The 20,686-nt window shown below is 47.5% G+C and overlaps 1 protein-coding gene across 1 annotated transcript; it reads left to right on the top strand.

Annotated features, from left to right (window-relative positions):
* The first annotated feature begins 719 nt into the window (after positions 1 to 719).
* LOC144135337 (membrane metallo-endopeptidase-like 1) lies at positions 720 to 9,510 on the top strand. Its single transcript, XM_077668034.1, has 3 exons — positions 720 to 851; positions 1,256 to 1,399; positions 9,157 to 9,510. The coding sequence occupies exons 1-3, from the start codon at positions 777 to 779 to the stop codon at positions 9,505 to 9,507; spliced, it is 570 nt and encodes a 189-aa protein (XP_077524160.1). The 5' UTR covers positions 720 to 776; the 3' UTR covers positions 9,508 to 9,510.
* The last annotated feature ends 11,176 nt before the right edge of the window (positions 9,511 to 20,686 follow it).

The following is a 20,686-nucleotide window of genomic DNA, read 5'->3' as shown; positions in this document are numbered from 1 at the left end:
ACCGCTAACTTCATTCGCAAAACAGAGGCAGTCAAAGTGGCGCGGTAAAGGCTTTCGCCTCGCGCAATTTATATCGCCAAAGTGCCCCTGAATTGCTTACGGGGAGGCAATGGAGGCGCTGTTTGAAGCGCGATACAAGTACAAGGCCCCGGCGGACAACCTCAGCAGAGAGCAGGGCACCACGCTCAGACGACTGCGAACAATTACCCGATCAGAGTCGTCATAAAATATGGCCGAAGAGGTGTGAGAAAGAATGCGTGCTATGTGGGGCTACGCCACGATGTACCAGGTCAACTGGGCCTGTGAAAAAAGCCATTTACTACCCAAGATAACTAACCCTAGTCAATAGAGCAGTGGGATGCCCTCCTTACTTACTGTAGCCCGAGCACGTAGGAGGCCAACGGGATGCTAGAATAGGGAGTACCGACCACTGAAGCTCCAAATCTGTCTCTCCCTCATTCCCTACGCCTTAAATCTTCTCTCCCGAAATAAATGTTTTTTACTGTTTCCACTCTCTAAATCTTAATATATTTTTGTTTTACTAATGTACGCAGAAAATATTTGCTGCTAAGCTTATCTCCAGTTGACTGAGTGGCACTTTGTTGGTCGACGTGGGTGCAGAGGAGGTCCCGGATGTTGGCGGGAACTTCACCGCTCCTTATCTGGCCGCGCGGCGTGTCACGACGATGAACGCGTACTGGTGGGATTACAGCTTAGGCTTCAACCCAATCCTCGCGAACGCTTACTACGATCGTCGACGGAGAAGTGTCCGCGTCATGGGCGCCATGCTACAGCCACCGGTGTTCATTCCCGGTGCTCCGGCAGCGTTCAACTACGGAGGTATTGGGCAGGTACGTTTGCACGTGCATATGGCGTCGTAAGCATTCGCATCCTGTGAACAGACCGAACAGCATCACGCGATCACAGTTTCGTTGCTTCTTAAAGGACGCCTTTCTTTGAAAGCGACTCCTTAGTTGTGCCCTGTTAACTGGCACATTTAATTGTTTCAAGCGTCGCCATTCACAGAAGGCAGGCCCTGATGCCCAATTTCTTTGACGCTATTGTTCTAGAAACCAACTTCTCAGATACACCCACCTCAATTCACCTCGCCGTGATTGAACGCTGTAGATAAAGATCCGTGTTGTGACATGTGGCCGCTTTATCGTTTATCCAGCGTCTTATCACATAGTATCCTCTGTTTCTTTCGTTTTCGAAGTAGGCGTTTGATTGCCTGTTCATTACGCGGCGTTCGCAGATCGCTGCCCATGAACTGACGCACGCATTTGATGTTTCAAACGTAGAAGTGAGCACCTGGTTAGAATGGTTCAAATTGAAGAACACTACAACGCATCAGCTGTACGCATCGAAAGTGCTGTGCCTCCGGTCGTCTTATATTCAGGTACGTAACTATCCTGGGCGTTCAACACATACGGGTTTAAGATAATGTGTTGAGGGGAGACGGCAGAGCATTCTGACATCAAAAGGCAGCATAGCAATTACTCTTGAGACCGGAAAATGTAGAGAAATTGTTTTGAGCTGATACTGCCGCGACAGCTCAAAAGGCGAGAGAAAAAAGTGCTGAGTAAACTGCGCTGCGGCCTACAGAAAAGAGTTGGCGAGCGCCATCATGTTGGTTGCTCCTTCCACACCGGTATAGTGAACTAGAATACTGGTCTAGTGGCGCGAACGGGAGGGCGCGGACGTACTCTTTGGCGTAGAAGCCACCAGATGACGCCACTGCAACTTTTTGTAGCGGCGCCGTCGCTGCTGCTTCAGGAACTTTTGTATGTTTCTCGGCATCGTCGTAACGGTGAAGTGCATAATACGCTCCTAGTTAAGCAACTTGCATGCCATTAGCTTCAACTAACTTCAACAAAACCTCCTAGGCACCTTTTTTCTTTCTCACCATGCCCCTTTGAGCATTTTGGCGATGATTAAAAATCGCGTCGCTCTATGTCGTCTGCTACCGACAAAGTGCAATGCGAATTGATCATAGTTTTGCTCGTGGACGTAATTTTATTTAGGTGCATCTCTTACTGAGCTAATTTTGTTTACATGCGACTATTGAGCTACCCTAGTGATTCATCTGTGAGGACACTGTTCGAGTTATCTCCTAAATAACTTTTCCTGAAGTGGTTCAGCGGCCTCAGAAACACATTTTATTCACAAAAGTTTACCAACGAATAAAAACATTTTCACCCCAATTTTAGGGAAGGCTTGCCTTGTAAGTGCAGATATTTGCAAAATAAAAATTATAGCAAATCTTGGCTTCCTAGCGGGCGCATTCTTCGAGCAACCAGCCGAAATTATGTGCAATGAAATTTCACCTTAACAGGTCCTTTCCAGGCCTGGTACTCAGAATCTTTTTTACTTTCGGTCGTTCAAAAATGGAAGGCGGTTGTGGTATGTAAAAAGTAGTGGTAGCTAGGCACTACAGCAGTGAGCTCGGCTGCCAAATTTTCACAGTAGCCAGAGAGCCAGAATCTCTTTTTGCCTTAAAGACCTGTACAGTATCACGGGTACTGTCTGCATGTAGCTTTATAAGAGGCTAAAGCATGCCATGCAAGTATTTTCCAGGTCAGCTACAATTTGTAGAGGGGGCCCTGCAGAGGGACGAGTCACTCTTGTCGTTCATGCGAGTGAACTGGCTAGCTGGAGTTTGCTGTCGCTTCTTTGGTCATTAAGAAGCTAATTCAGATAACCTTCACAGCCTGTCTTCAAGATGCCATCTTTCTTTTTTGCTACATAACCGCACAGCTAACAATACGAGCGCACATAGACGAGACGTACACATGAGCGCTCGTGTGTGCTGTCGATCGCGATGGAAAGAAACGCGAACAACCCGGCGCCTACGCTCTCCACTGTTGGAATTCATTTTCATCGCGCTTTTACCTCGGTGGTAAGAAAAAGACGTTAGAGTCATCCTAGAAAGCATTACGGACGACTCTGGCGTCTTTTAGTTACCACCGAAGTAAAATCGCGATCAAAAGAAATGCGAACAGCGGAGCGCCTATAGGCTCCGCTCTGTTCGCGTTTCTTTCGATCGCCCCTTACCTGCTGTCTCTGCACCCTCGAATTGTCATACGCTGTGTTTTAAGAATGATCCACCACCAAACACGCCCAAGCTTCTCCTTTCGAATATTTGCCGCCTGTCACTTTATTCTGCAGTGCAAGTGGAATGGTGACGAAAGAAGAAGGCGCCGACCAAAAGAAAAGATGGGATGACGTTTCGGCTCCCCCACGGGAGCCTTGTTCACAATGAGGCAAAACGTAGCTTCGTCCTTTATTTATACACGGCGCATGAGCGACCCCAGACACCTGGCGTAGATTGGGGGGCAAGTTCCCGTCATTTCGATTGAGCGTGTGCGCTGTCGTCTGAATAATCAGTGATTCCAGATAGAGCCGTGACTTGCTGTCCCTTTCTTTTGCATTCACACGTGCCTCGGCCCAGTCTATGTTGTGTGCGGCGGAAACCGAGTGCTCGGCAAGCGCATTTTGACCTGCGCGCCGGTTTCTGACGTCACTCTGGTGATCCCGTATTCTTCGTTCAAAGTCACCCGACTCGCCGATATACACAGATGGGCAGTCCGCACAGAGTATCGAATACACGACACCTGGGAACCTTTCTTTCTTTAGCTTGTCTTTGACGTGCACAAGCTGACTCCTCAGTTTTCGAGCTGGCACATGCGCGGTCTTAACTTCGTAGGACCAAATTATGCGCGCCAAAGGTTCGCTGATGCCAGGAACATATGGAATCGCGGCTCGTTTCTCGGTAGCGGGACTAGCTTGCAGCCTAGGACGTTCCATTTGGCGCTGTACGGAGTCCATGACGTGTACAGGATAGCCACATGTGGACAAGTCACGCCGTACACGCACATCTTCAGCAATCTTGTCTTCTCCTCTGGAACCCATTTCTTTTCGTCGGAGGAGCGATGACACCACAGAACGTTTCTGGCAATCAGGGTGAACGGACTTAAAATGTAGGTACCGGCCGGTGTGCGTGGGTTTTCTGTAAATGGTGAAATTTAGACGTGAGGACTGTCTGGAAACGAGTATATCTAAAAATGGGAGGCGGCCGTTGATTTCCTCTTCAACGGTGAACTGTATGCTAGGCTCCAAACTGTTGAGGTGAGTAGTAAAGTCATGCAATTCTTCTTTCTTCAGGATGCAAAAGCAGTCGTCCACGTACCTCAGGAATACATTAGGGGCAGGCGTGAAGGATGCAAGAGCACGGCCTTCGATTTCTTCCATGGCCAAGTTCGCAACTGTCACAGAAATCGATGCACCCATGGCGGCTCCGTGAATCTGCCTGAACGGGACATCCTCAAAAGTGAAGTACGTGTTTGACAGGCAAAATCTCAGAAGGCGGGTCAGGTAATGCACATCTATCGGGGTTCTTTCTGGTAGTGATGGGTCTGATTCAAGGGAAGCGGTGCATGCTTCCACTGCAAGGTCAATCGGCACACTTGCGAAGAGTGACTTTACGTCGAATGAAACCATGATTTCTCCGGCGTTGATTGAAAGGGACAGCAAGTCACGGCTCTATCTGGAATCACTGATTATTCAGACGACAGCGCACACGCTCAATCTAAATGACGGGAACTTGCCCCCAATCTACGCCAGGTGTCTGGGGTCGCTCATGCACCGTGTATAAATAAAGAGCGAAGCTACGTTATGCCTCATTGTGAACAAGGCTCCCGTGGGGGAGCCGAAACGTCATCCCATCTTTTCTTTTGGTCGGCGCCTTCTTCTTTCGTCATGTACCATCCCGACCAGACGGGTTTCCGTCCGACTCTAGACTTCAAGTGGAATGGTATGGCGGTATTTTCAGAATTAAGTGCTGCGCCTGCTTCATCTGCATGTTGCCTGCATCTAGAATTTATCAAGCTGCTGCGTGCCACTGGGACAGCTTTGATGGCCAGCATCTGCGTACAAAATGGCAATGAGGATGCCAGGCTCCAGGTTTCCCGCAGAAACTGAGTGGGAAAGGTTGTTAAATGCAAGGCAGATTCCAGTATAACTAGGAACGTCTGCTCAGGCGCAGGGTATGGGTATTGCAGCCAGAACGAAGACTGGCGCACAATTCTGTTAAGATGCCCGGTTGGATCCTGGCTCACTCTACTTGCCGTCAGGTAACTGCAACCTACACGTTTTATTAGGTGCTCCAACAGTGACAACACGTACGCTAGACAGTGTCACACGCACTCCTGTAACTGTAGACTAGCATATGAAAGCCTTTCATTCCATTAGTCTGGTTTTCCCACGCACTCAGCTAGGTGTGACAGAAATAAATGAAGCCTAACAGATGCAGAATTGGGACCTAGAACACCAGCAGTGAGCCGCGAAAAAGCAAGTGCTGAGCCGTTCCTACTGGACCCGGCCAGCATGGCGGCAGAGGGGCGGAGCTTAAAAAGGCGCGGTAGCGCCCCTTGCGGCGAAGAGAGGCGTTTTGCTTCAGCCGATCTGCTGCCGCGCGCCTACGCTCGCGCCACTAGACCACTATTCTAGTTCACTATACACACCGGCTTCCTTCTGTTTTCTCTATATCCTTCTTCTCTTCTTCTTGTCCACTTCTTGCACTCTTCTTTCTAGTTCTGATTTTTCTCCTGCCTTTAATTTGATTGGCATGAATGTGTTTTAAGCACCTTGGATTGGCTTCGAGCGGGGCAAACAGCTACAACGATCTTCAGTCCCACGAGGGCTGAAGTTGAGCTCCAAATAACGGCCCCAGCCTGAATGGCAGGAAAAGAAGGAAACATAGATCTATGTGTCTTGCCTTCATTTTCTCCTCCCTGGCGCTGTTGAAACAATATCGTACATCAAGTTAGGGCGAAAAACGCATAGTTGGGAAATACAACTAAGGAACTGATCACATGGGCGCCGCATTTAATAGCGTTATTAAACATTCCCTAAGAATTTAGTTCCATTTGGCAGGAAAAAGTTCGAGATCACTGAAGTGACCCGCATCGGTGTAACGCGAAAGCATTGACACCTCATTGGCACTCGTCGCCTCTATTTGCTCCTCTTTGCCCCTATTTGCTCCTCTTTTCCTCTATTGCCCCAATTTGCCTGGGAATTCGTGCAATTCGTCTAATCCCCCCTCCTCCCATGTTTCGTTCCAAACTTTCAAATTTGGCGCCGCGTGTTGGCTCCGTCCACACTTCCGGTCACGTGGTACTACACTTCCGGCGTTTCAAATTTGGCGTCACTTTTACTGTGGCCCCGACCACTTTTTGCGCGTTTTTGGCTCTAATTAACTAACTACTCATTAGATCGTCACCAAATATTTGCACCGCATCTTCACATCATCCTCCTTCGATCATAACCACTTTTCAGACGTTCTCTATTTATAGTTCCGCACAATGGCTACGGACATGTTTTGATGACGCCAAACCGCCTACATAGCCTAGTAAAACGCTAAGGCGCCCGTGTGCTGTGCGATGTCAGTGCACGTTAAAGATCCCCAGGTGGTCGAAATTATTCCGGAGCCCTCCACTACGGCACCTCTCTCTTCCTTTCTTCTTTCACTCCCTCCTTTACCCTCCCCTTACGGCGCGGTTCAGGTGTCCAACGATATATGAGACAGATACTGCGCCATTTCCTTTCCCCCCCAAAACCAATTATTATTATTATCATTATTAGCCTAGTAAAGCTTTCGCTTCAGTAAAACATCCTTGGCACACAGCGTACATAAGGGATTGAAATAGTAATAATGATAATATTAATAATAACAATAATTTGTTTTTAGGGAAAGGAAATGGCGCAGTCTCTGTCACATATATCGTTGGACACCTGAACCGCGCCGTAAGGGAAGGGATAAAGGAGGGAGTGAAAGAAGAAAGGAAGAGAGAGGTGTTGTAGTGGAGGGCTCCGGAATAACTTCGACCACCTGGGGATCTTTAACGTGCACTGACATCGCACAGCACACGGGCGCCTTAGCGTTTCGCCTCCATAAAAACACCGCCGCCGCGGTCGGGTTCGAACCCGGGAACTCCGGATCAGTAGCCGAGCGCCCTAACCACTGAGCCACCACGGCGGGTGGATTGAAATCCCCGAATCGTATTTCAGCCCTAAGTCGATCGAACTCTCTCGAATCGGCTTTGCCGGACCGTTCATTCTTAGACCATCGCGACGTGCGGAAATGACTGCACCGCGTTCGAGCTCACTTATAAAAAATAAGATGGTTTTAGGGGTGGCCTTCGTTGTGTCTGAAGTTCGCAGCAAACGGGCTTCCTAATATTGCAGCTAAAATGCTAACAGCGACCAAAGCGGCGCTTCTCTTTTTTAGAGCTCCGAACGTGCAGTTATATGTGGTGTTTTGATTCGCATGCAAAACAAAGCAGCATATATAACTGCGCGTTCGGAGCTCTTCAGCGCCTCCTTTTGCTCCTTCACAAGATCCTTGCTGACGAAAAGTTGATCTAAGACGCGATGCAGCTAAGCACGGCAGAAGCGTTCACGGCAACTGGTGACAGGTCGCCCTTGCTTCCTGTGCAGAGGCAATCCAAGGGGACGCGTAGCTCCTGGTAGATGGAGGTCTGCACGGACAGGAATTTTCCTTTAGCTTTGACCGGTCGAAACCATGAGAAGTCATTGCCAAAAGGCTTCCAGATTCACTAAGTGACAGGCGAATGGCAGGGCTTTCATAGTCGTAAACACACCTGGTGATAATGAGAGAGCTCGGCGATTGATGTGCATGTCGCACCAACACGGTTGTATAGTCTGAATAAGGCAGTCGTTACTAAAGCTAATAATATGTCGAAGCAAAGTGAAGTGCTTCTTTTTAAGCGAAATGTATTGCCCCAGGGCATCAATGATGAGTGAAGGTGTGACGAATGATGTAGTAGAGATTAAAAAGAATAGAAAAAATTTAGCTGATTTGATGATGTCCAGTAGAGAAGGATGGTACGGTCCCTGCGTCCAGACAATGTATGAAGCAGGGTTGCTTGGTGAAAGACCTGCTACCATCAGGTGCCGGATCCTTGTAGGCTTGAGAGCTGGGCAGTCCCACATTAAGTGATGAATGCCGGCCTCAATGTCCTCGTGTTTACATATCGGACACCCTGGCCGAGGAAACAATTCTCGGTACTGAGGCCACTTCTGAGTGATGGCTGGTACGACGTATTATTATTTGGAGCGACTAAGCTCACCATTTGTCGCTTTCATGAATGACATATGTTCTATTGGCGACGAAGTCTGCAGGACGAAAAAAAAACTGATTTAGGTTTCTAGATCTTATAGTTTACAGCGTTCATCTAATTTCCCTACGACGCTTTACAGTACATAAGTCTTGAATATTACATGTGCTGTCGCGACTCGTGGGTTGACTATTATACGTGCAGTCTCGACCAACGTGGCATAAACCAACCTATTGGCTTATCTAGCAAATCAGGTATCGTGGAGACTTTTCACTACGGTGCAACAGCGCATGACCACATATCGCAGACTTCACTCCGTTCGCTATACTTCAAGGTTCATATGCAAGCAGGTGCTTAGAATTTTTCCAGTGCGTGTTTGGAGCTTCATGTCTGGAATAAAAAAAATTGTCTCACCCTTTCTTGATATTTTTTTTTACGCAAATTACGCTCATGTAGGCTCCGCCCTCAGTATCGTTTCTGTGCTATAGTACAATAGGACACAGTTGTCAGCTTGCCTTTTTGTCGGCTCTGTTCATGGCATGTTCAACATTTTCGGACAAAAAATTTCAAAATGGAAAAATTCTGCGATACTGTTATGGAAATATTGAAATGTATGGTCTATTGTTCAGATATCAAGAAAAATTATTGTTTTATAGTGTTCAGCCGATCGCGTCGAGCAGTACAGACTGCCATAGAAAACTGATGGTGAAAACTTTTGACGATAGCAAAAACATTAATATAAAACCATGCAAGACTGCCGTCGGTTGATCTGCCATTATATTGATTGTTATAGTGAAATCTTGCGTTATAAAAAAAATCGCATTCATAAAAGGTTTCCCACTCAAAAAAATTTTGTCCAGAATTGTTGAGTATGGTGTTTGCGCCCTCTGCGTTGATGCTTCAGGTATCCAAAGCTAGTCGTTTCTTTCTTGCTTTAAATCACTACCGTCTGAACCATGTGCGTCGAAAGGTGTCCTTTTCGCTTTTAGTGCTTGCAAGACCTTTTCTCAACGTGCAGGCTGAATCTGAAACAAGAGATAGAACTCTGGACACGCGGACCGACTCGGAAGGGTTGGTCGACTGCATGGGCGTCCAGCTGGCGTACGCCGCCTTTCGGAGTCTTCCGGATGCGGAGCGCCGGGAGACCTTGCCAGGAGTCGACCTCACCGCCGAACAGATTTTCTTTGTTTCGTACTGCCTCAAGTGGTGCTCCTCAGTTCCAGGAACTAAGCGTGCGCCAGGTGGTCTGTACTGGCACAGCCGGTCACGCTGCATTGTGCCATTGAGAAACATGGCCCAGTTCGCCGAGGCGTTCTCTTGCAAACGGGGTGACCCTATGAACCCCGTCAAGAAGTGCAGCTTCTGGTAGAGTCGTGAGACTGAAGTGAACGCCGCAGCGGTCCGAATTAATTGTAGTCGAATACTATGTAAACGAAGAGCTTATGGCTGAATTTTTACCGCGACAGTAAAAACTGAATAAGTCGTGCAACCTTCATTCCTTTAATCTATTTTTCTGTACTTTCTAATAATGATGCTTGCCATTTGCTTGTAAAGTGTTATTTTTATTCTTGCAATGTACCCTTCAGCTTTAAAGAGGGTTTTCACGTGGGTAAGGCGACAATAAAAAAACTTCAGGGGCACATTGACCAGCTTAAGTGCGCAAGGCAAGAGCCTTTAAGAACCTCGCGCTGCGTTGATGGTGAAAGGGGAGCGCGCAAGGAGGCATCCGGCTGCTTCGACTGCCAAGGAGCGTCTGCCGACGAAAGGGTTCACGCGACAGCGGCGCCACTCTCGACGCATGCGCAGTGCGAGACCGCCGCAGTTGTGACTACTGGCTACTAGTGACTTGGCTACTGGCTAATGTTGGCTGTTGGCGAAAGTTTCGGTTAGACTCGGTTTCGGTTGACGCCATTTGATTGACAGCTATAGTGTGACCGGAAGCCGGACGCCGTATGAGGCATTAAAGGCTTTGGCCTTGATAATGTTGCCCAAGGAGAACTTCATATGCATTGGCAGGAAGTAGCTTAGTCTTTAGCACGCTCGGCTGCGGAAAGGAAGGATGGTGGTTCGAACACCGCCGTGCAGAAGGATATTTTTCCTTGCCGAGTGGAAGTAATTTGATTGACAGCTGTGTGTGATCGGACGCCGTGAGTATGAGGCATTAAAGGCATTCGCCTTGATAATGTTGCCCAAGGAGAACTTCTTATCCATTGGCAGGAAGTAGCGTAATCATGGTGCAGCGTTTCACGTCTAGGTTTTTTGCCGTCAATAGCCATGCTGTGGGCACATCTGCTGGCTGTGTTCTTCTTTTTAAAGAAGGTACCGGGGCTAGAGGTACACGGTCATCAATCGTGCATTTCGGGTCGAGATGTGTCCCTCGATTTCTCGCTGAACAAAATTGAGTGTCGTACTGTTTGCATGTACGCGCCTCATGCGCTTGATGACTGAGCCATGTGTTTTTGGGAATGTAGAATAACGGCTTCGTACGGGCAGATGGCTCATTGTTATGGGCGATTATAACTGTCCTGAGCGCGCGCGAGAAGACAAGCACCCGAGGTTTTCGAGACAAGAGCACTGAAGTGCTGCTGCGAATGACTGCGAACTGCAACCTCGAGGATGTAGCAGAGTGTCTCGAAGGAACACGTACTGTAAAGTGCACCCGATTCGAGGGCTCAAGTCATGCACGGCTGGACCGCATTTATGCATCTGTGGTTTGGTTTGGTTTATGAGGTTTTAACGTCTCGAAGAACTGCAACCTTGAGGATGTGGCAGGGTGTCTCGAAGGAACACGTGCTGTAAAGTACACCCGATTCGAGGGCTCAAGTCATGCACGGCTGGACCACATTTATGCATCTGTGGTTTGGTTTGGTTTATGAGGTTTTAACGTCTCGAAGCGACTAAGGCTATGAGGGACGCCTTAGTGAAGGGCTCCGGAAATTTCGACCACCTGGGGTTCTTTAACGTGCACCTGTGGATGCCGTACCTAAATGCAATAGTTACCGAGTGTCACAAAATTCGGCACATATTCGGAAGACCGGCGCTGCGCATAAGCAATCGCGCCGGCGCGGTAAAATAAAACAAATCCAGCGGGGAAGAAACCCCGGAGAGCGCGTAACGTTGCGTGTGCTGCTGCCATTTCCACTCGGCTCGCCGGCTCGGCGCCCAAGGAAACATGACCGCGCCAGCCGTCGATTTTTCTAGAACATCAGAGTAGTTTCTACTCATAGTCGACGGAGAGGGCGTAACCTTGACCGTGCTAAAGTGATACCCTCTCCCCTTCGCTCTCGCGCCGGCGTCTTCGCATCGCAAGAAGGACCCAGAATCTTCTCGAAAGCGGTTTCCGCGCTCGACCAATCGAGTCGCGCGCCGGGTGTGAGTGAGAAGGAGAAGGAAATTGTGCAGTTGCTACTGCGTGTATGTGCGCGCCTGCCTTGGCGCGAAGAACGAACAGACGAGGACCGTGTCTATAAATGAGGGGCTGTAACCGTTGTCGGTTAGCCCGAGCCGCCGTTTAAGCTTCCGAGAAGCGTGCCCGCTCGACTCCCGGGAGAACACCACTCGCCCAGCCACGGACCAGCGAGGCAAGGTGCGCCAGTCTGCGGATCGGCCTAGTCATGCTCCTCAGGTCGTCGTCGGGCTGTCGCAGTGCCCGGTGAACAAATTATGTTTAGTTTGTTTGTCTCTTTGTTAATAAGCCTGTTATACTTAGTGGTACAGGCAGGGGCATATTGGTTTACATTCTTTTTCTGGCTGCCCCACCATACTTTTTGTCTCTTTGTTAGTGCACTTTAGGTGCAAAGATTCTGTTGAATTGTGATCTCTCTCAGATGTTACGTTGCACGAGTTGCATTGTATTTGTAATTCACTTCGTATGTGCTCGTGCGGGTAATTGTGAAGTCCTCTGTATAGTCTCTTTGCGGTATAAACTTTGTTTTGTTTGTGAACCTTTGGCTCCGACCCATTCTTTGGCTTGCGACCGGCGAAAGCTGGGCACCAAACGACCAACCCTCTTGTCACTTGGTGGCTGGTCTCCGGCTGAGCTTGCCACGCTGAGTCGAGGGCATCTCCTTTGTGACCGAGACCGCTACCCCCACACGCTCTAAGGGTGTCTGGGAGTGCACGCTAAAGTGCTCGAAGTGGTGACAGCGAGTAGTGCCGGTATCTTTTTCAGACCATTGTTTGGTTCAATGCTGCATAGGAACCGTTACGAAGGGGAATGATTTTTCATAGGAAATCGGGAAGTTAAATGACCAGCTACGTCAGGACGAATATTATAATCAAACTGTAACACAAGAAATAGCAAAAATAGAACCAAGTAGAAACATGAGGATTTGGCAGCAGTGGGAGCTCACTAAGAAACTTTAAAATTAAAAGCAATAGAAAGAGCCAGCTGTATAGGTCATGAAGAGAAGCAAAAGAAAACAGAGCTAAGGGCTCTGCTTCATAAAATGCTAAAACAGGAATGCCGAGCGCCTGGGAAATGGATAGAAGACATAAGAAAAACCAAACAAGAGATAGAGCTAATCAAAGAAAAACGTTATCGGGAAGCGCTGGTGAGGGCGAGGGCAGAAGACACAGCGGCAGGAGAAGCGCCAACGAAACAAGCGCTTGGTTTAGAAAATACCATGCGGAAAATAATAAACAATAACGAAATAGAATGGGGAGGGGTATTAACCGCAGACGTCAGCCATATCAAGGAACCTTTTTCGAGCATTACCAGGCGCTCTTCGCATCGCATCCGGTGGATGCTGTCAGATTTAAGGACGTGCTTCTGGCCGAGACACCGCGTCTCGACGACAAAACAAAAGACAGATCACAGCAGGACATAACTGAAGGGGAAGTGGAGCACGCAATAGATAGTTTAAACCTCGTTAAATCGCCTGGACCAGACCGGTTGAGCGCGGGTTTTTATAAAAAAATTCAAGCATGAAATTACCCCGATCTTGAATGCAATCTTTAATGAAGCCTTTAAAGTAAAGCGCACGGCCACCGTCCTATGGGTCGTCCCACACTGTGCTGATTCCCAAAACAGGCGACATAGACAAATTACGACTGGTTACATCATACCGACCTATAGCACTCACTAACTTTGAGTATAAAATTTTTATGAAGGTATTGGGGCGAAGGTTGCAGACCATGATTCATGACGTAGTTGGTCCCCCCCCAGACCTGTGGTATTAAAAGCCGGTCGATTTTTTCCAACGTCCACAAGGCGCGCAATGTCTTGGAATGCTATGGTGACAATAATGGTCACGTGGTCATTCTCCAGATTGATCTAGAAAACCATTTGACTGCGTCGCCCATGAACTTTTGTTTGCCGTATTGGACAACGTGAATTTATGTTCTGTTAACTGCGAGGGCGTCGCCCTGGCGTACCGGAACTGCACGGCGAGATTGATCGTTAACAAGAGTTTGGGGCCCCCATTAGCTTGCAGCGTTCAGCGCGCCAGGGCTGCCCCCCCCCCCCCCTAACCCTCTTTTATCTTGTATTTATATTGAAACCCTTTGTTTGAAAATACTCAAAACCGGCAGCATTAATGGGCTTAGATTGCAAGCAGCCGAAGTTAAGCTCTTGGCCTACGCAGAAGATATCGCTGTGTTTGCAGTTGATGAGGCAAGCATAAGTGATGCAGTTAAAGGTGTACACGAATTCAGCCAAGTCACCGGGAGCAGGGTTAATGGTCGAAGTGTGTCGGGCTTTGGCATGAAAGGTGGCCAACTACGCCTGTACGATTCGCCAGTGCGCCTTGGACGACGACACCAGATAAGTACACGGAAGAATTCCGCTGGATGCTTACCGTGACAGTGAACCGGAAAGGGCAGGTCAAAGAGATACGGGACAGAGCGGAGAAGTGGAAATAGACCACCGATTTATTCCAGATCCACTGTTTGCAACTTGTTCATTATCAGCATGATCTGGTACATAACGCAGGTGTTGCAATGTTCACAAGGGTGGAATGTTGGGCGAGTCGGTATTGATCCATGAGAAAAGGAGCACGAAAGCAAGACGACGGACGAAGACAGAACACAAAGCACGAGCACTAGCTTCCGAGTAAAGGAAAAACACAAAACCTTGTCGACCGGGACTTGAGCCATTTCTGGATAAATGCTCTGTCGTTGCCAGAAGCAGAGATAAATTGACAAGAGAAATCCTTGAATCTACACAGATAGCTACTTTGCGTGATCTGTGTGTCAGCGAGCCTTCTATATTCTTATCGAAACGTGAATTGAGATTCCTAGGTTTGCAACAACCTTTATCTTCTTATGCCATTTTTCCTGTGAATTTTTTCCTTAGAATTTTTTTCCGCTTCCCAGCCTTGGCGCATGCGCTTGGTAGTTAGGCTCAAGTCCCGGTCGACATGGTTTTGTGTTTTTCCTTTAGTCGGAAGTTAGCGCTCGTGCTGTGTGTTCTGTCTTCGTCCGTCGTCGTTTTCCCGCTCCTTTTCTCATGGTGCAATGTTCACGGTCGATCATTCAAAGGCTGCACAGGATTTTTGCCGTCTTTATTTCGTCGTCTCAATGGGAGCACTGTAGCCGGACCAAGTTGTTCCGGCTGGTACAAGATGGACGGTTGGACAGGGCCATCTGTTTTTGCGACAGCTAGTCAGTCGTTTCTTGTTTTTTCGGGACACAATGGACTCGTTCTTGCGCACCGTATGCCAAGTTAGACTGCGGCACCTGCTTCTGGACTACGCGGTCGCAACTACGGAGGTTTCTGGTGGGATCAGGGGTTTTTACCGGGAAATTGTAGCTAGTGTATGATTTTTTTTTGGCACGGTTTTCGTTTCATTTTCTGTCTACGGAGAAACGGAAGAAGCTGTACCGTGCTTTGTGCGACATTGTTCTCCCAGTACCCTTGTGCAGGGCTTTGTACAGTGGAGGCCCAGGCAGAGATGTAACCGGGTAAAAAAAAAATGCCGGTTCCACCGGGAACAAAAACCTTTTTAAGTTGCACACCGGAACTTTACCGGTTAAAAAATCTTTAGATAGAAAGGAATTATTTTTACTCTGGGGATCTCACTGTTTAATGTGCAGAAAGCGGGAAACAATAGACCACGTTTTGTAGCGATAGCTACATTACGGTAGCATTTCGAGCCTTCAGCCTGGCGACGCCGCCACGCTGTCACATGGTTGGTCACGTGGTGCGGAGCAGCTGCCGGCGCGTAGCTGATCACGGGGTTGGTCACGTGACCAACCACTTTGTGCAGAGCAGCTCCTGCTGCCGGCGGCGCGGAGCGCCGGCGAAACCGAGCTGCCACAGTTGTGCGCAATCGCCGTGTCAAGTGGGACGAAGATGAAGAAGGAAAGCCCAGGTTTTCTTTTTTCGCCAAAATGCTGTCTGTTATTTTACTTTAAATATTCTTCTGTCATTTTCATTGATACGTTTTTCAAAATTCACGCTGGCATGGTTTTGTCGTAATCTCCTATGGAAATTTCCTTGTTTATGCCACTACACTTTGGTCAATACCCCATGTGGGTATGTGCCATGCCTTAAGAGGACGAAGAAGAAGAAGAAGAAACGGAGCGGCGAAAGACTGACTTTGCAATTGAACCAGTAAAGTTCCACTCGGCCAGCTGTAGCTATTGCGTCACTCCAGATTCAATCAGAGCTAAACCACCGCCAATTTTTTTTTACACTGTTGGGAGGGGGTTTATTTTTTTGGATGTATTGCAGAGAACCCTAAAGAAAGAATTGCCGCTAGGCTCGTATGGCATCCGGCACTTATGCGTAGAAAATGAGGCGGGGTACCGCTTGACATAATTATACTGATGAGAATCCACGGTATATGGCGCTCCAGAATGGCAGGCTGTCATTGTGATACAGATGCACGACCTGCCCGAATTTATTTTCGGGAAATTATGGCCTGGTTTCTTGCCATCCAGAAAGCCGCTGGGGAGCCTCCTGAGTGGCTCTCAAGAGTACAGCCGTTGTGCATGTAACGGGAATTTTAATATGACCAAGCCAGACTCACGCTGGCTGATCACGGTCGTGTCGTATCTACGAAGCTTGTTGTATGTTTTTATTTATTGTTTGTTTGCTTCAGTGTTACGTACCTAAGCCAGGCAATAAAGAAAAAAATGTAGCGTAGTCGATAGCACGCTCGGCTGCGGAACAGGAGGGTGGTGGTTGTAATATCGCCGTGCACAAGTATTTTTTTTCTTGTCGACTGGAAGTCATTCGATTGACAGCTATGTGTGGCAGGACGCCGTGAGTATGAGGCGCTAAGGGCTTTCGCCTTGATAACGCTGCCCAAGGAGAACTACTTATGCATTGGCAGGAAGTAGCGTAGTCGTTAGCACGCAGGGCCGTGTACAGTGAAGGCGTAGGACGCGACGCACTTAAGCGTGTGAAGGCGATGCAGGTGCCGCCAAATCCAAAAACGTTCCTCTTTAAGTTATATACCGGAACACCAGCAGTAAAGAAGTATTTTGTGGGGAAGCATTTATTTCTACCTTGGGGATCACATTGTTTAATCTGTAAACAACCGGAAATAATAGAGCACGTGTTTTTTTGCGATGTTGGGAGAGGGTGTACTTTTGGGACATCTTGCAAAACTCTTTAAAAAAGGAATTTCCGCTAGATTCTCCCGGTATTCGGTACTTGCCTGTAGAGAGTGAAGATGGGACACCATTCGACCTTATTATGCTAATGAGCCTACCCCGTATTTGGCGCTCCAGAATGGCAGAATATCGTGGCAAATCTGATGAACGGCCAGCACGGATCTATTTTCGGGAGTGTATGCATATGTACACTGAAACTCATAAATTTGCTCCTGAAGCTCCCGAGTGGCTCGAAAGAGTGGAGCCTTTGGTGGCGCTTAAAGAGTTTTAACATGACGAACCCACAACTGACCAGGCGGAGTGTGTTGTTAATTATTGCTCATTGTGCCGTGTAGGTGTATTTGTGTATTGTTGCTCTTGCCGAAGTGAGGCTATAAGGGAAAAAAAGCGTAGTCGTTAGCACGCTCGGCTGCGGAACGAAGGATGGTGGTTCCAATACCGCCGGGCACAAGGGGTTTTTTTTTTTGTCGAGTGGAAGTCATTTGATTGACAACTATGTGTGACCGGACGCCGTAAGTACAAGGCATTTTGGGCTTTCGCCTTGCTAATACTGCTCAAGGAGACCTACATAAGGATTGGCTGGAAGTAGTGTAGTTCGTTAGCACACTCGGCTGCGGAACGAAGGGGGGTGGTTTGAATAATGCCGGGCACAAGGATTTTTTTTCTTGTCGAGTGGAAGTCATTTGATTGACAGCTATAGTGTGACCAGACACCGGGCGCCGTCAGTTTGAGGCATTAAAGGCTTTCGCCTTAAAAGAAATGGAAGGTGGCACGTCGGAGGCTTTCCGCAAAATCAAAGTATAATATGCAAGTAAAGTTACTAACACTAAATTCTTTTATTTTCATAACTCTCAAAGGTGGCAAACCATTACTCCATAAATACCAATGCCTTCTTAACTGTCTAGAAAGAAGCATTCAAAGGACGTTTAAGATGGGCAACCTGGAAAAGAATCATCAAATTATTCAGTACTTATTGTCAGATATGAAGGTTGAGCATTAGGATGCCTTAGTTTTAAAGAAAGTTTTCATCAAAATTTTTGTAATCTACTTCTTCGGCTAATATAAGTGTCAGAGTGAATGTACTTGCATGTCTGGCCTACCACATTCTAGCACCAGTAAAACACTACTAGGTAATGTCCCCTAGGTGATCACAGACCACGCGTTTTTCTTCGCTGGCCTTCTTTCTTGGCCCTTCTTAACTTAACGCGTGGCCACTTACAGGTGCTTGTGATTCAGATGGGTGTTTGTCAGCTGCAATGTCAAGTCTTCGTTGTGTCCACATCTTTCACGCGCTGTATGGCGCAGGGATCGGCCAGGTCAACCAGCCGTTGAATTACTGTCGCAAGAAGGTGGATGCGCACAAGAAACGGGCATGTTATGAAAACTGACAGATTAACGCCACGATGTCAATCTGTAGGCTTTAATTATTTCTCACTTGTACGGTGGTTGTCGCCTGTGCCTAACCGCTAGCTCGGCGCTTATAGCAGCGCCATCTGTGGACTTTGCATTCTCAAAGCTTTATAGAGTCGCAGGAGATCCCAACGCGCAGCCTTAGCCGACTTCTTTATTTTGAAATCTCTCTTACACGAATAATTTGAAGCAAGTGACACTGTGACCTTTAAGCTTTAGTAAAAAAAACTGTTTGTAAAGGTTCTTTTTTTCAGACATAATTATTGTCGGTACTAAATTGCATTCATCGTTAGTCCTTTGTAGCCCCTTTGCGTCTACCACGTTGTCTCCGCACTCTTCTTTGCGGCGCTCCCATCTCAGCACCCACTAGGTAAGCTGTGATGAGGCGCCTCCGTCCACTCTTCCGTACAGCTGCGTCTTGAAGAGGCCTACAGTGCGCCAGCGGTAGCTTTTAGCGGCCCCAAGCTTCGACTGGGTGACTGCTGCCGTAAGACCTTATACGAAATCACTGCCTTCATTCTTGCTCCTTATCTCTCTCTCTCTCTCTCTCTCTCTCTCTCTCTCTCTCTAGTAATTCGAAATATCTTCCGTGAAGAGCAGCAAGTCTTGTTGGTACCGAATCAGACGTATGCCTCCCAAACGCCCTCCAGTGTATCCAGCATTTAATATTCACAAACAATTGTGTAATTAATCAACATCTTAACTACGCATCAGTGACACAAACAGCAACACCGCGCTAAGGGCTTTAGCCTCACCGCACTTTAGGTCAACAAAGTGACCCCCTGAATTTTTTTCTCTGTCTGTTCTGAAGCCGGTTATCCGGCAGGCCGATCACCTGCCCACCGGGTGGTGGGCAACCTGCCCACGGTGTCAGGCGGCTGCCAATTAAATCGTGAGGCGCTGGTCGGGAACAACCACCTGGGTTGCAACCGAACCCAAGTCCCACCGGTGGCAACACCTGCTATAACAATGGCCTTGTGCCAATGCGCCACTGCTCACGGGCCCACTGGGTGGCTTACTTGCCGCGTTGTAGCCGGTGGTAACCTGGTGAGAGCCTGGCGCGCTAATTAGGTGGCACCGCCCCTAAGCGCATCGAGCAAAGCGGAATGAGCAGTAGATGGTTAGGAGGAGAACGTGATTCGAATGATGCTTGCAGAGCAGCTAAACAAAGAAGTTGGGACGGTAATTAGGCGGTACCGTGATACCACCTAGCATGTCGTAGCTCCAACGGAAAATTCACGTCGTGCTAGCGCGCATACCTTCATCCGGCCGAATTACCCAAATGGACTGAAATATTTTTTTTTCTTTTCAGCGCAATAGCTGTTATTTCTTCCCAGGCATGCATTAGTGGTTGAATGATGTCGCGACTCTGCAGACCAATGTGGAAGTGACTAGTAACGTCATTTCTGTTACTACCGTTAACGGAGCGCTCACGCTGAGCCAACTGAGAACAGACAACACAAGTTACAATCCTTACAAATAATAATAATAATATTAATAATAATAATACCTTTATTTTCCATAATTGTGATGGGGGACGTAGGGAGATAAAGCCGGGCAATCGGCTTGACGAGGCTCCCCCCCCCCCCCAGAAATAAATAAAAGTAGAAAAAAAGGCATCAGCAGAACAGTGCAGCGTGCACAGAAAATAAAAGTGACTCGACGACACATTCATGGATTGTCAGCACAAGATTCACAGAAACAAAATGACCACATTTGCACGAAACGTGCGCAGAAATTTCGTTCGTCAAAAAAAAAACAAAACAAGCGAGGTCACATATTACGCAAGAAAAAGAGAAAAAACAAAAGAGGGCCGATTTTGTTTCCACTAGTAGCAAAATAGTGAGACAAAGTGAAAGTTCAGAGCCTTGAACAGTTTTCCAAATTTCTCACTCTGAAAATAAGGAAATGCAACAATACAGCTACCACTTTTTTAGATTTAAAAAATGCAGGTTTTGCATAAAGGAAAAGAACGAAGAATCATGATCACGGCAAATTAAAACAAGCAAAAACATTGAATAGTGGAACATAACGAGAGCATATCAAGAAATAGGTTCAGCCGCAGATAAAACTAATTTGATATCAGCTTTCGATGCTCGCTGGAGTTGAAGGCCATGTTTATGTAGTGAATTCAACAAGTTTGGTAGGTGATACAGTATGATCTGTTGTCGATAATTTGTGCGACATAACACTTTATTTCATATGTGTTGGTTACGAACTTACGGGCAGCATAATGCGCCACTTTTCTCAGTAAGGAAGCCAGCTCGTTCAAAAAATCTACACTGTTTTTAATTTCCTTTGTATAGGCTAAAGCTAAGTGGTAAGCGTATATATCATATATGGTCATTATGTTATGTCTCTGAAATAGCGGGAGAGACGGTTGGTCATAAGCAACGTTAGAAATATTTCTTAGCATCCTTTTCTGCACTCCATATATTTTATGCATGTTACTTAGGATTGTCGTTCCCCAGACCAAGTGACAATGTTTTAAGTGCGAGTAGAACAACGCATGGTATAATATAGTTTTAACCTTGGTAGGGAAAATATGTTTGTTTATATTAGTCAAGCCAACGACT

Source organism: Amblyomma americanum, chromosome 5, assembly GCF_052857255.1.
Source record: "Amblyomma americanum isolate KBUSLIRL-KWMA chromosome 5, ASM5285725v1, whole genome shotgun sequence".
Classification (NCBI taxonomy): domain Eukaryota; kingdom Metazoa; phylum Arthropoda; class Arachnida; order Ixodida; family Ixodidae; genus Amblyomma; species Amblyomma americanum.
This window is presented reverse-complemented; position numbering and strand designations above follow the sequence as displayed.

Coding starts and splice junctions, on each gene's coding strand:
- LOC144135337 (XM_077668034.1), top strand. CDS start 777: ATGGGCGCCATGCTACAGCCACCGGTGTTCATTCCCGGTGCTCCGGCA. Junction 852..1,255: donor ACTACGGAGGTATTGGGCAG/GTACGTTTGCAC, acceptor CGGCGTTCGCAG/ATCGCTGCCCATGAACTGAC. Junction 1,400..9,156: donor TCCGGTCGTCTTATATTCAG/GTACGTAACTAT, acceptor CTCAACGTGCAG/GCTGAATCTGAAACAAGAGA.